The sequence below is a fragment of the Seriola dumerili genome, unplaced genomic scaffold, assembly GCF_002260705.1.
Source record: "Seriola dumerili isolate Sdu_G_001 unplaced genomic scaffold, Sdu_1.0 BDQW01000699.1, whole genome shotgun sequence".
Classification (NCBI taxonomy): domain Eukaryota; kingdom Metazoa; phylum Chordata; class Actinopteri; order Carangiformes; family Carangidae; genus Seriola; species Seriola dumerili.
In genome coordinates this window covers 26605-41153 of record NW_019174954.1, presented here as the reverse complement: position 1 = coordinate 41153, position 14549 = coordinate 26605, and the positions used below count along the sequence as shown (strand labels likewise).

Below are 14549 nucleotides of genomic sequence, written 5' to 3'. Positions count from 1 at the left end.
TTAAGGGAAGTTTGGGTTTATGAGTCATTTATAGTCGGGTACATAGGGATTTAATTGAATGGAGCCTGGTCCCAATTTGGAAAGCTGACGGGGGGGCTCCGACCAAGTAGCAGAGCGAGAAAATACACGTTTTAGACATTTTTTGAAAGTTCAGGTTTTTTGACATGGGGTTGTGTGAGGTAGTCATATATAGTTGGTATTATACAGTGCCACAGGACAGTGCTGTTTTCACAGGGAGATAAACCGCTGAAAATACTCTACATGAAGCGTACATTTAAATGGATATTGGATTGTTCCGGTGGGTGTTTTTCAAAAATGTCTAAAACGTGTATTTTCTCGCTCTGCTACTTGGTCGGAGCCCCCCGGTCAGCTTTCCAAATTGGGACCAGGCTCATCATAATCTATGTACCGACTATAAATGACTATAAAACCCAAACTATCCCTTTAAACACATCTGTGGAATGTATTTTACATCTTTTGTAGAATGAGTGTAAACAGAGTTGATATTTAAACTGTGTCCTCTTGAGGTGCTGCTAACACCTACGCTCCTGAAGTACCCGCCAACTTCCGCTTTTAGTCAGAACACGCCAGAAGGATTTTGGTGTCCATGGCAACATCTTACTTCCTGTCTCTTGTAGAAGTTCATATATGATATTAAATGGAGCATTATTAGAAAGGCTTTGTTGAAAGTCAAAGTTCCTCAAAGTCAATGTTAGCGATTTGTTGTTGGCGCTATTTTTATTGCTTGGATCAGCATGGCAACCAGCTGGTGCAATCGTCGCTCCCAATCACAGTAACGTGACGTCACCGCAGTCGTCGTATGAACACGGAAGTTGACTGATCAGTCCCGAACATTCCCTGGGATCCCTCATTGAACGTTGCATCATCGTCGTTTTCACTTGGAAGAAGAAGATTAAAATTGGATTTCGTGGCTGTTATTTTTCCAGGAAGATGAAAGTGTTCGGATGTCTCCTGGCCCTTTTGTTCGGTAAATTATAACCTTCGTGACAGATGTGTCTGCAGCTGCAGCATGAGCTGAAATCTCTGTAGCGGCATTCACTGTCAAGGAAAGCGCCGTCTTTTTTTCAGGACTTCAAGCTTGTAACCAGCCGTGCATTTGCCCGACTAACACTCTCTCCTCACGATTTAAGTGTTTTCTCCTGTATAAATCAAAATACTGTTTGGAAAAGCTTCAAATAAACCATAAACGGCCCCTTCGCAGTTCGAGTATGCTCGTAAACTACAAAATTTATCTGTAAAGGCTTTATTGGAAATGTTTTGAAACCGAATTTCTAGGTTTTACAGAACCGCGAAGACTAACTAGTGACTTTGGTTTATGTGGTTGTGGGTAAACGGTCTGTCGACGGTACAGAGCAGCTCCTGCTAGCTTGCCTGCATGACTCATTCAGTAGACAGCCAGCAGCCGCCCCGGTGCCAGGTGTTTCTACCCCATTTATGTCAATGAATGTAGGCTAAATTACAGAAAATACAGTTGAATCTACAACTGTCTAAAACTGTTTTAATACAAACTGATTATAACCTTCATGCAGGAGGATTTACTGCAGGACTGTTGTATTACACTGCATCAGTCTTACCTACATGTTCCTAATAAACGGAACACAGAGTATATTAGTCATTATCAGTCATATGCTGCAGTAGTTTCAGCAGCTAGAGTTTACGTTGTTTTGTTATGTCGCCTTTAAATGTTTAGGTGCTCGTGTAAAGCTGTGTTCACATGTCAACAGCAAAAAACAAGGCACTTCTGCTGACGTCACAGCAACTTTCCCTCAAGTTACTCATGAGTAAAACCGTAAATATCATCAGCTGCCGCACCTGCTCCATTGTGATTTTTTGGGAGGTGCCAAATATCTGCAGAGAAAAACAGCTCAGACAGAAGCTGATTAAGGTGGCAGATCTTGTTTCTATGTATTCTAACAAAAACACGGGTAGGTCAGTCTATAAAACCTGTACGATAACTGAAGGCGAGAAAGCATGTGTATAATTTCCATATGTGTTTTCATGAGAGCCAGAGGTGGAAAACACTCTAGTGAAACCAAAGGAGTCAATTCCTCGCTGACGCAGACATTTGCCCCACGGTAAAACACCACCAGGGGTTGTGTTGGTGGGAGCGTGTTGCGTCATGCACCTGTGAGACGATGATACACGGTTGGGGAAGTCCAGCTGAGGAACTGGTTTATGTGTTTAAACACAGGGAACTGTTCTAGCATTCATCCTGATGATCTAAACATTAAAGGCATTAATGCAGCATTCACCAGGAATGCATGTTAGCATGTATATTATTATATATTGCTTATTATTTCAACTTTTTTCACATTGCATTGGTAAAAAAAAACTCCTTATGATCCCCACTGGTTTTTATTAACATGTTTGATATAGTACCTGTACAACAGCAGCTCTCTGACCACGCTCTCCTCTGTTTCCATTTCAGTTTTCCAACATGCTGCAGCTGTGGAGGTCAATGCAGGGGCGAAGTCTGTCGTGCTGCCCTGCTCTGTCAAACTGGAGGATCTGAAGGATTTGTCGGTGGTGTGGCGTCGTGAAGATCTCAATCCCTCAATCATCCACTTTAAGGAGCAGGGACGCAATGAGAAGGAAAAGCAGAACCAGAATTACAGAGGCCGTACATCAGTGAGCGATCCACTGCAGCAGAACGGACTCGCCAGCCTCACTCTGTCTGAACCACGTCTCAACGACAGCGGCACCTACACCTGCATCATCCGCAGACATGGAGTGGAACTGCACCGGACAGAAGTACCGCTGCTAGTCATAGGTAAGGAGCAAAACCCTAACACCTCGACTGTTGCTGCAGGTCAGAGGTCAGGTCACAGCTTAGAAACAGGTCAGGGGTCAAAGTAAATGTCATCAAAGTGCATCATGGAGTTTTATCTTGTTTCCACAGAACCATTTCCACAAATTTCCTCCCTTCTCCTGGGTCTTTTGCTGGGTGCCATATTCACTGGTCTCTCTGAGGGGTCTTTTGTAGCATATTTTTGGAGGAAGAAGACCAGGGCAGGTACGTCACACATGTACTGTTTGGTTCAGTCTCGAAGCTCTTGTTTGAAAATGATTAAGATTGACTACATCCGAAGACCCGAATAGATACAACCTTCTCATTGACGCTTACAGAACTGTCTTTGTCTTCGTTCAGCTGTCGCCTCAGTCTGCCGGGTGATGGTGAGGGAGGGGGCGCAGGCCGTAAAGCTGCCCTACCAAACCGCAGTCGAGCTTCCTGGAGGCGCAGGAGTGGAGTGGACCTTGTCAGACCCTGAACCCAAGGTGGTCCACCGGCAAGTGATCGGTTGTGACCAGCCCCAGAAACAGCCTGAGGTTTACTACGAGCGCACAGAGATGACAAACCTGGAGACTGGAGACCTCAGTCTGACCCTGAGTGACCCCCGCTGTGAGGACAGCGGTATTTACGTCTGCAACGTCCGCAGAGATGGAGTCATCCTGGCTCAGAGAGTGGTGGAGGTCCAGGTCCAAGGTCAGTACTGAGCAGTCGTTTGGGGGCACTGACAAGAAAACACAGACACAGTGCATGTCTTTTGTTGCTGACTGACCTCTGTCTCCTCTGCAGCACCAGGGTGGATTGAAAACTTGAGAAGCATGATGATGCCACAGCTGACAACACTAAACACACTGGTTTCACAGAGGGAAGACGACACCCTGACTGGTGACGGTCAACCAACAGGATGAAAACGACCCACGAGCAGCATTCACACTCAGTTCTTTTTTTGGGGGGTATTTTTGCCTTTATTTTGATAGGACAGTGAGAGATAGTCAGGGAGAGAGCAGTGAGGATTAAGCCCATGTGGCACACGCTCCACCAGGCGAGCCACCGAGGCGCCCCTCACTTTGTTTACTTCAAATTTAATTCGAGCAAGGATTAAAAATACTGCGGTTTACAAACTGTTTTACATTCTTATATTTTAATCTGCCTGTGGCAACAGGAAGCATCCCTGACATTTGGAAAAACAGCCTACATACTGCCTTTACATAACAGCGGACGATCAAATGCCCTAAATAATTATCGACCAATCTCTTAATGATCATGTCTAGCCAAGTGAAAAGTGTTTTCCAATCATTTTTAACTCAAAGAATCACCACACCAGTCACATCATTCCTGTCTCCTACTGACCTACACGCTTTTTATTTTTCTCGCACCTTGACTATTGCAATGTACTATATGCTGGAATCAGTCAGAGCTCCGTCCACCGACTACAACTGGGACAGAACGCCGCCACCAAGCCATATGAACACATCACTCCAATACTTCCAAACTTACCTGTTATATTCCAGATTAAAATTCTACTCATCACTTTCAAAGCATTAAACGGCCTCGCTCCAAACGATATCAAGGACTTTTTAACCCCATATGTGCCTGGGCGTCTACTTATCAATGGAGGGAGCTCTGCTGGTTTTTCCTGGGTCTCGGCTGGTGACTGCGTGTGACCCGGCCTTCAAACTGTGGAACAGTCTACCAGTTGAGATCCGACAGGAAGCACTCATGTTTGTTAAAACTCTTCTTAGCACATTCCTTCATCAGAAAGCTGTTATGAATGTTTGATATGTTTTTCATGTAGCTTGCGTTTTATAATGTTTGTTTTTCTTGTTTGTAATTGCTGGTTTTATTAAAAAAATGAACATTAAAGTTTATTGTCTGACTGGAAGCATGAAGGCTAATGAAACTGATATATTGAAATGGAATTACTCATTTATTTCCACAACCACAGGTTTATCTTAGCGTCCTTGATTGAGAAAGAATTGGAAATGGGGGAAACTAATATTGTTAATTGGTACATAAGTAAGAACTATTATGGTTTCTCACAGATCTATACAGATGCAGATTGTTTATTATACTTCATTACACTTATGTCCATGTTGACAGTGAATGACACAAACAATGAGGACTTGTGGTGAACTGTCTAGCAATCTGGTGCTAAAAATAGATCTACATCATGGCAGCAAGTTACCCACACGACCACTTCCTCATGAGTGATTTAGCCTACGAAATAAAAGCAGGGGAAGATTCTCTTTCTGCAGAAAAGCTTTAGTTCAAGTTAATGTGATCTTTTATTCTGAAGTTCTCACCGGAAATTCCTATGGTTCTGTTGCATGTTCAACTTGCACATCCCAGCCATAATTGCGGGGTCTTACCACTAGTGACAGCGGTTGCGTCACCCGCACTCCCCCAATCAAGCCCAACCCATCGCCCTCCATGTTTTCATTCAACACTACCTATATTTAATAAAAGGTCTAATAAACTCGAGTGAACTGTGTGTATGTGTTTTACTAAACAGTGTGACACATTGAGGACAACACTCAACACTTCTGTGACCGAGAACGTGCTGCTGTGGTAAAGTTTAACCGAGGTCACTCGCGCTCCGGGAATTAGACCGTGCCCGACCACCACCGCAAAACAACAACGTACTGCATTTATTTGATCAAATCTTTATTTTATTTACAGTGCAGAGACAATGTAAACGTCGCTGTTGAAGAAATGAAGTAACTGACAATGTAACTTCATAAATCATGTCGACTTAAACAATTACTTATGTTCTTACGAAACCATAGTAAAACAATTATTGTAAAGAAAACACATAGAGATAATAATGTAATAAACAGAAAAAAGTTACAAACCAAACTAAGATTCTCAAGTAAAAAAAAAAGTATAAAAATAATTAAAATATTAATCTATTACATGATAATCAGTATTACACGTGAGCTGAACAGGGGGATGAATCATACACAGGGTGGTACTTAATAGACTTCGTCACGTCCCCCTCATCCCAATACTCACTCCTGAATGAGTGGACGAGGGCACAATGGATAGTTTGTCCAAGATGAAGACGTCGGTTCTTCTCCTGACCGCTGTGATAGGTAAGCGACAACCTTTCTCTGCTCTGTTTGACTAGTTCTGCCTCTCCAGGTGCACAGCGGGGATCCCGTGCCGATACTGACCTGGGCATAGTCACGAGGAGGCAGGGAATACTTATACTCGTCCCCATGGTGACAACTTTGGCGACTAGCTGCTTTTTAGAAGCGTTTTGACTTTTAACCAGACGCACGTTTGTCATGATAACTATACTTAGTACTTGTATAAATTAAAACCACTGTCTGAAAATGCTTAAAATAAAGCAGATACCGTCGCGCTGCATCCCGTTGTCCAGTTGGAGCGCCCGGTCGAGTCCATCAGAACAGAGGAAGGTTATCAAGATGGCTGCTAGCTAGCTGTTAGCATCGTCATACAGAGCAGCGGAAGGTTAGCAAGTTAGCTGCTAGCTAGCTGTCAGCATCGTCATACAGAGCAGCGGAAGGTTAGCAAGTTAGCTGCTAGCTAGCTGTCAGCATCGTCAGACAGAGCAGCGGAAGGTTAGCTCTGCCAGGGACGGAGAAGTTAACTCGAGCAGAATTTCACCCAACATCAAGTTCTAAGTGTTTGAAAACATTTCCACTTTCCTAAGCGAGTTCCCCGGAGGTCAGCGGACCAGTACGGACTCTATCAGGCAGTGCACTGCGCTTTGTCCCTGTCTGACCTTCACTCTTGGGGGGAGTGGGGGCTGTGCGCGGGGGAAGTGACGATTCACTTCTTCTACTTCTACTTCCTGTTCCTTTGTAAGGAGGTTGACATCCAACATTCAAGTCTATTACCTAGGGGTATCACCTCTGCTGCATATGCTGCTATATGGTCTGACACCTTTTTAGATCCCGGTATTTATAAATGATGCTGCTGATTTTAGAAAGATAAAAAATTAAATTTGATGTAATAGATATACTGCAAACGCTATAAAATCTTATTCCAGTATCTTGAAATAAGAAAACTGATTTCTTTTATTATTATTATTATTATCATTAGTAGTAATAGTAGTGTAGTAGTACTCAGAAGTGACATATCCATGATAGGTTGTTCCATTATCCATGGAGGAATTGTGGGAAAAGATACTCTTGGGCTGTATTTCAGTCTTTTGAGATCCAACTCATCTGGCTCATATTCATATTATAAGGGCCCAACCACCGACTGGTCCTTTCTTACTATTCTGTAATGAAAATCTCCCCTTTGAGGCCTAAACATGCTCAAAAGACATATTTCATGAGTCTTGCACATGGTTGTTGCAAAATGGCTCGATAGCGCCACTCAAAAATTAATTTCATTGTCGGAACTAAATACATTCTGGTGGTCTCATGTCATATATTTAAAAGACCTGGTGCATAAAGCTGTGTTCACATTTTGCAAACAAAAAGCAAGGCACCTCTGCTGCTGCTGAGGTCCCACTGAATCTTCTCTCTGCATTCAGACAGACATGTTGTCAATACTGAAACCAGTTTGTTTTTCAGTTTTCCAACATGGTGCGGCTGTGGAGGTCGATGCAGGGGCAAAGTCTGTCGTGCTGCCCTGCTCTGTCAAACTGGAGGATCTGAAGGATTTGTCGGTGGTGTGGCGTCGTGAAGATCTCAATCCCTCAATCATCCACTTTAAGGAGCAGGGACGCAATGAGAAGGAAAAGCAGAACCAGAATTACAGAGGCCGTACATCAGTGAGCGATCCACTGCAGCAGAACGGACTCGCCAGCCTCACTCTGTCTGAACCACGTCTCAACGACAGCGGCACCTACACCTGCATCATCCGCAGGGAGGGAGAGGAACTGCACCGGACAGAAGTACCGCTGCTAGTCAAAGGTAAGGAGCAAAACCCTAACACCTCGACTGTTGCTGCAGGTCAGAGGTCAGGTCACTGCTGTAGATACAGAGGTCACAGCTTAGAAACAGGTCAGGGGTCAAAATAAATGTCATTAAAGTGCATCATGGAGTTTTATCTTGTTTCCACAGAACCATTTCCACAAAAGTTCTCACTTTGCTGGGGTCTTTTTCTGGGTGCTGCACTACTTTGTTCTTTCGTCTGTTTTTTTGGATCATGTTGTTGGCGGAGAAACTCCAGGGCAGGTTTGTTGCACATATAATGTTTTGGTTCAGTCTCAATGCTCTTTGTTTGAAAAAGATTAAGATTGAGTATCGTCATGATCTTTCCAGCTCGTTAAAACTCAGTCACAGAGCAGTGAAGCAAAACACTGAAGAGTTGGAACTTTGTTCTCCTGCTTCATTCTGACCTTCACAAGTTGACACCTTTCAGACCTGAAGAGAATCACCCTTCTCTTTGACGCTTACAGAAATGTCCTTTTTCTTTGTTCAGCTGTCGCCTCAGTCTATCGGGTGATCGTGAGGGAGGGGGCGGGGTTAGTAAAGCTGCCCTACCAAGCCACAGTCGACCTTCTTGAGGGCACCATAGTGGAGTGGATCTTGTCTGGCCCTAAACCCAAGGTGGTCCACCGGCAAGTGATCGGTCATGACCAGCCCCAGAAACAGCCTGAGGTTTACTACGAGCGCACGGAGATGACAGACCTGCCGCAGACCGGAGACCTCAGTCTGACCCTGTTTGACCCCTGCTGTAAGGACAGCGGCATTTACGTCTGCAACGTCCGCAGAGATGGAGTCATCCTGGCTCAGAGAGTGGTGGAGGTCCTGGTCCAAGGTCAGTACTGAGCACAGATCAGAGGTCAGTGCTCCATTTTTGTTTTGTTGTTTGGTTTTTTTTTACAATTTTTTTTGAGTTGCTTTGATATAATTATTAAATGAAAATCATGATTCTTATATCGATACGTGAAATACACCTCTTTAGTCAACTTCACTCCAACTCATTATGTTTACATTTTCTTTGGGGATGGCTTTTGGAATAATGGTTAATAAACCTCATTTACATAAAAATAAATCAGAGGAACATGTGTTGTTGGATTATCACAGACAGGTATATGTCAAAGTTTATTCCCTTTCAACAGCGTGACCCGTTGTAGTGGCCGGGTCAGATCGGACCACAGATGCTTTATGCATGTTCCCAGAATTCAATACAATAGTGATCATTGATTACATTTGCAAAAAGAGTAGCAAGGACCCATCCATGTTGTTGTCAGACAATTACGCGAAAAAAAGAAACTTCTCTCATTGAGCTTCTTCTCAGCTCCACGTCCTGGAAGTGTCGCAACAGTTTTATGAAAGTGAAACTTCTTGATAACTTTTGAAAAACGGGGATTTCAGTTTCTGTCAGGATCCTTTTAACCTTTGGAATTGTCATGTTTTATTTAAATAAAGTATTTCTGATGCTCTCAGGCAGCTCTCTGGTCTGCACCATTGTGAAATGGAAACTGGAAATTAACATTCATTGGTTAATTCAGGTCATGTGAGCACTGAAAATTAAGCACAGGTGAGTGTTGTTCATTCTGGGTTTGTTTTGGTCTGAATCGAATCTATCAAACGGCTGCCAATCACGGTTTCCCAATAAGTGTGTGCTCAACCTTTCCTCCATGTTCTACTTTCCTTTCTTTTTCCTACAGATCCTATCTCTGCTGCTCTTCTTGTTGCTGCTCTTCGCGTCTTTTTCTTGCTCTCACTCTTTTACCAGGACAAGCTCGGGTCATTCCTGTGAGTTGTCACCGTCATTACTGTGTCTTCTGTAGTTCACTCGTATGAAGGACAAAGGAAAATGACAATGAAGTAAATAAATAAATAGTGTCAAGTCAACGGTAGTAATAGTCGATCCATCCAAGCGTCAACCAATCCAAGTCACGACTGAGGGAGGGCCGTCTACCTAATTAGCATATGGACACAGAAATAAATGTAAAAATACAGAAATAAATCAATGTAGAAACAAATAAAAATATATATATTTTAAATGTGGAAATACATAAAAACATAAGAAACAAATAGATAAATCTAGAAATCCAGAAATAAATAAACAATTAATTCTTGAAATACGTAAATAGATAAATATAGAAATGCAGAAATTGAAAAATAAATAGATGTAAAAATAAAGAAATAAATAGATTTTGAAATACGTAAACAATTGTATAAATAAATAAATGCAGAAATACATGAATAGATTTTGAAATGTGTGAATAAATAAATGCAGAATTACATAAATAAATAATTATAAATTAAAAAATAAATCAATGTAAAAATGCTGAAATAGCATTTTTCAAAATGTGTTTATTTTGCATTTAATCATGTATTTAATAATTTTTTCTGCATTTATTTATTTATATTTATGTCATTTCTTGTCCTTCAAACCCAGTTAGCAAAACATGGTAGATTAAGCAAGTAGCAGCTAGATACTGCACCTTGTCTCATATTCCTACATCTTAACATCTTGAGCTTCACTGCTGCCGTCTCTCAGGTTACAGTCGTTACTGTAGTTACTAAAAATATTTTTGCTAAGACATGTTAGCATGAGATGTGTAATTAACCATGTCTAGCATGGTAGCTAAAGACTTTCTACCAATGTAAAAGAAGGCAAAACTATAGCAGTGGAGCTTGATTGGTCCTCCAAGCTCAATCTGACAATCGATTGGCTGCTGAGTTGTCACTTTTCTCTTTTCTACACCTCCATCTGTTTGCTGTGCTTGTTTCTTTGTACCTGCCTGAACATCTGACAGCCACCAGAAAGTGGGTCTTGGGTGTTCATATGTACTTGGCCAATAAAGCTGATTCAAGTTCTTAATTAAAACCCCATAAAAATCACATTAAGAGGTTGAGTGAGAACACGCCTGAATTCATACACGATTTGTGAACCTGCTAACAGACTAACACTAATGCGACCTCCTGTCCAACGAGGTGTGGAAAATAAATACATCCCCCAACTCTTTTCTTCCTCAGTCTTCCTGGTGATGGCGAGGGAGGGGGAGGAGTTCGTAAAGCTGCCGTTCCGCATCCCCCTTGAGGTCTGTGAGGGCGTCGTAGTGGAGTGGAGCCTGTCTGGCCCTAAACACAAGACGGTCCATCGGTGTGTGATCGGCAGTGACCAGCCCGTGGACCAGCACGAGTTTTACTATGGACGCACAAAGATGTCAGGCCCGTTGTCCCTCGGTATCCTTGATCTTGTCCTGGAAGACCCCCGCCGTGAGGACAGCGGCATCTTCATCTGCACCGTGCACAGAGGGGGGGTCATCCTGGTCCAGAAAGTGGTGGAGCTCCAGGTCCAACGTCAGTACTGTTCACAGATCAGAGGTCAGTGCTCCTGCTACACATCAGTGTGTGTGTGTGTGTGTGTGTGTGTGTGTGTGTGAATACATAATTCTGAATATTTAATATTTTGAGAAATAAATGCTAATGAACAAATCTTATATATCCACGTGTCCCATCAGCAGAGACACCCTGGTTCAGGGGTAGACGTTATTATTATCATTATTATTTATATTTATATATAAACACTTGGCTGTATATGTTATATGAGTCTGGACAGACAACTTTAACCTGCAACTTGACTGGTTGGCAGAGGCACACAGCCACGAGGTGGTAATCCCATACGCAAATGTAATATATGTACACATATTGAATTTCCATATATGAAATATATATTTTTATTTTATATGTACATATATATGTAAAAATCTTACCTGAGACCTATTAGAAATGGGAACAATTTTCATGTACTGACATATATATCTAGCCTATACAAATATATACCTGTATATATGTATGTATTGTAGACAGATGTTATATAATATATCATTTTACTGTGGGTATTTCATATATTTTGTAAACTTGTATCTTAATTTATCCAGTGGATGTGTAAATGTGAGGATGTTATATCCCCTTATAGGTGACAGACATGGCAGCGACACCTTTGTTGACATGACGTATCTCTGCAGCGACAGGATGGACTGAGAGAAGAACGATAGCTCACTGCCGACCAAGAGATGTCTGTTTTATTTCACCGTGCTCAGTTTTCTGTGTTGCAATATTAACTCATTAGTCTTAGAACACTTAAAATTTAATTAGAACAAGGGTATTAACTGCTGCTTTTTAGAAAACATTTAGCATTAGATTCACGAAGCATCTCAAGAGTAAAAGTAGCTCCTAACTTGCAGATTTAGGAGATTTAGTGTCAGTCCTAACTTTAGGACTCCTTATTTTTCAGAGTAATTCATTGATTCACTTAGCGCTAAAAGTAGCTCCTATGTCTGGGAGAAGTTAGAAGTAGTGGAGAGGACTCACTATGTTGTGGAGTTTGTGAAGGATTAAATAACATCTCCAACTGAAACAACCGATCACTGCGGGAATTAAGTGTTTGGCAACGCTGCGTTACTTGGCAACAGAGAAAAGCCGATATATCTACCAAAAAATAAATGCACTCTGATCCAACGTCAGGAAAATTCATACGATTTCTTTTAGATGTTCAACTACTAGAGAGAAATAATCTTAACACACCTCAACCCACAGCTACATTACAGCAGGTGCAGCTACAGCAGTCTGTGGCTAACCTGCAGCTTAGCTTTAGTTAGCTCGTCTGCAACAGGTTAGCTGTTTTTATTTTTCCATTGAGAGATTTGAACATAAATTATAATTAAATTTTCCCGGGTCGACACAAACCTCATCATACAGATGCATTTTGGAGATTGCACTACTTTTGTAACCAGCAACTGATCCGTTATTATTTTATTTGTTCTTGTTTATTTCTCAGTGGGTTTTTTTTATTATTACTGTGGGATGTTGATGTTGTTCATGCTTTCAGCTTCAGCATCGGAGCCTCTTCTCCTCAGTAAGAGTTGGTCTCAGCAGCTTTGTGAAGAGGACTCTTAGTGGGAAGATAAAATGTTTTGTAAAAACAGGTCCTGATCATTACTGTGTATAACATTAAAGTCATATTATGTTGAAAAGGGCTTTAATGAATCCATAATGCTACAAGTTAAGCTATAGTGGTATTAACAGTGATTGACAAAGGACTCTTAATGTCTGAGCTGGACTGCTTTTGTCTCCAGCCACATACCGATATCACAGTATTTTAATGTTGTAAATATTTTATGCTGAATGCATGAATTTAAATGTTAAGAGAATGTGTGTGTGTTATATTCTGAGTAAATTATGAAGGTGTGAAGGTTGAGTCTGGGTCAAAGGGAATGTATGAGTTTTGGGAGAGTCTGGTAGCTGTAGCTACATGTTGTCTACTGGAAGAAATGAGAATTATGTCTCAGAGAAACGAACTATGCTGTTACAAGATGAATTGCATGACTGTGTTTCTTTAGTATGAGTAGAGTTTATAATGTTTCAAATAAAGCTGCTTCCTCTTCTTCTTCAGAGTCTCTGCGTCATTCATATGCTCCGGTTTCCATTTGAGTTTTGTTTTGAGAGGCCGTGACGGATGTGAGAGGTTTAAATAAATAGCTTCTGCACCCGGCTTCTCGTTAGTGACAACTGTGGCACAAGAAAATGAAATGCCCGCTTATCAGGTGCACACGGAGGGAGAGAGACTGCGTGTGGTGAGATTACTCAGGTCCATCTAGTTGTTAGCCCAGTGTGATAAGCGAGGATGTGTCACCTGCCGTGTGTGTGGCCAGAGAGGGGAAATGCAAAACACAAGTAATGTTGTGTTTCCCAGAGGCATGTAGGTGACATGTAGTATAGCTGCTGGCCATGCAAATACCACAACAAATCAACTGCACATGTGTTTTATTATGTTGTCACTTCTCATCATTTGGATATTTTAAATAACCTCCCTCTCCTGGTGCTCTACAGACAACAGGATACATCTGCTTCAAGAAGGACAAGAATGGCAGTTGACTGAGATATTTTTATAAACATTTAACACTTTACACCCATTCATAATGTGACATGTTCAATATGTCATTTCACCATGAGCGTCAATCTGCTGCTACAACAGCCTCCCCTCTTCTGGTGTCAGGTGATAATGGTCGAGGTTCACCATCAGTGGAAGAGGCTGAGGTCTGGTTCTTCTACACCAAACTGGAAAAAAACATTTCTTTATGGACCTGGCTTTGTCAGTGTAATGTTGAAAACAGGAAGCAGGAGTACATTAGTGTCTCAAATATCATTGCGTGTTGTATCATTAAGATTTCCCTTCATTGGAACTAGGAGTCCCAAACTGGGAAAACAGCCCCAGACCAGTATACAGTATATCACATACCCTCGTTAGGATAGAATGAAGTCTATAAGAAGAAGAAGAAGAAGAAGAAAAACACCCATTAAAAATACAATAAAACACACAGAATACATTAAATATCATAATATCCCATTATTACACCTCAGCAACTGACAAAACTCCCTCCAAACCAGCCATTGTACTAACCTCTCTGAGGGCTCCAGCAACTCCCTAGTAACCACTCCAAACAACCTAGCAACCACTGGGTAACACCCGACCATCCACTCCAAAATACCCCAGCAACCACATATAACATCCCAGTAACTACTTGAAACCAACCTAAACCCCTAAATGATCACAGAATAACCAGCTTCTAAAGCTAGCAACCACCTCTTTAAGTTTTACACTTAGGAACGAAACAACTCCAAAAATGTAATCATGAGTAATTATCTCATGACGTTTGATAATCCAGTAACATTGTAACATCCAAACCTTAACTCTTAACTCTCAATGTAGCCGGCTCTTATCTGATCAGAAGTCACACCTTGATTCATCCTGATTCATTGCTCTGCCCGTAGCATGCAAGTTTTCCTGCTCTGTGCAG

General features: G+C 41.7%; 2 protein-coding genes across 2 annotated transcripts; both read left to right on the top strand.

Annotated features, from left to right (window-relative positions):
- Positions 1-833: 833 nt before the first annotated feature.
- On the top strand, positions 834-4681 carry LOC111236668. Its single transcript, XM_022765483.1, has 5 exons — positions 834-988; positions 2450-2830; positions 2921-3034; positions 3170-3505; positions 3599-4681. Exons 1-5 carry the CDS (start codon positions 952-954, stop codon positions 3715-3717), a joined length of 987 nt encoding a protein of 328 aa, XP_022621204.1. The 5' UTR covers positions 834-951; the 3' UTR covers positions 3718-4681.
- A 1001-nt stretch (positions 4682-5682) lies between these two features.
- Positions 5683-13120, top strand: LOC111236659. The gene is made up of 6 exons (XM_022765473.1): positions 5683-5901; positions 7357-7698; positions 7849-7962; positions 8210-8548; positions 10723-11073; positions 11669-13120. The coding sequence occupies exons 1-6, from the start codon at positions 5847-5849 to the stop codon at positions 11731-11733; spliced, it is 1266 nt and encodes a 421-aa protein (XP_022621194.1). The 5' UTR covers positions 5683-5846; the 3' UTR covers positions 11734-13120.
- Positions 13121-14549: the final 1429 nt, after the last annotated feature.

Bases quoted from the DNA above. Each gene is read 5' to 3' on its own strand.
- LOC111236668 (XM_022765483.1), top strand. From the start codon at position 952: ATGAAAGTGTTCGGATGTCTCCTGGCCCTTTTGTTCG. The intron at 3,035-3,169 runs GTACGTCACACA...GTCTTCGTTCAG, and splicing joins GAGGAAGAAGACCAGGGCAG to CTGTCGCCTCAGTCTGCCGG. The intron at 3,506-3,598 runs GTCAGTACTGAG...TCTCCTCTGCAG, and splicing joins GGTGGAGGTCCAGGTCCAAG to CACCAGGGTGGATTGAAAAC.
- LOC111236659 (XM_022765473.1), top strand. From the start codon at position 5,847: ATGGATAGTTTGTCCAAGATGAAGACGTCGGTTCTTCTCCTGACCGCT. The intron at 5,902-7,356 runs GTAAGCGACAAC...TTTGTTTTTCAG, and splicing joins TCTCCTGACCGCTGTGATAG to TTTTCCAACATGGTGCGGCT. The intron at 7,699-7,848 runs GTAAGGAGCAAA...TTGTTTCCACAG, and splicing joins AGTACCGCTGCTAGTCAAAG to AACCATTTCCACAAAAGTTC.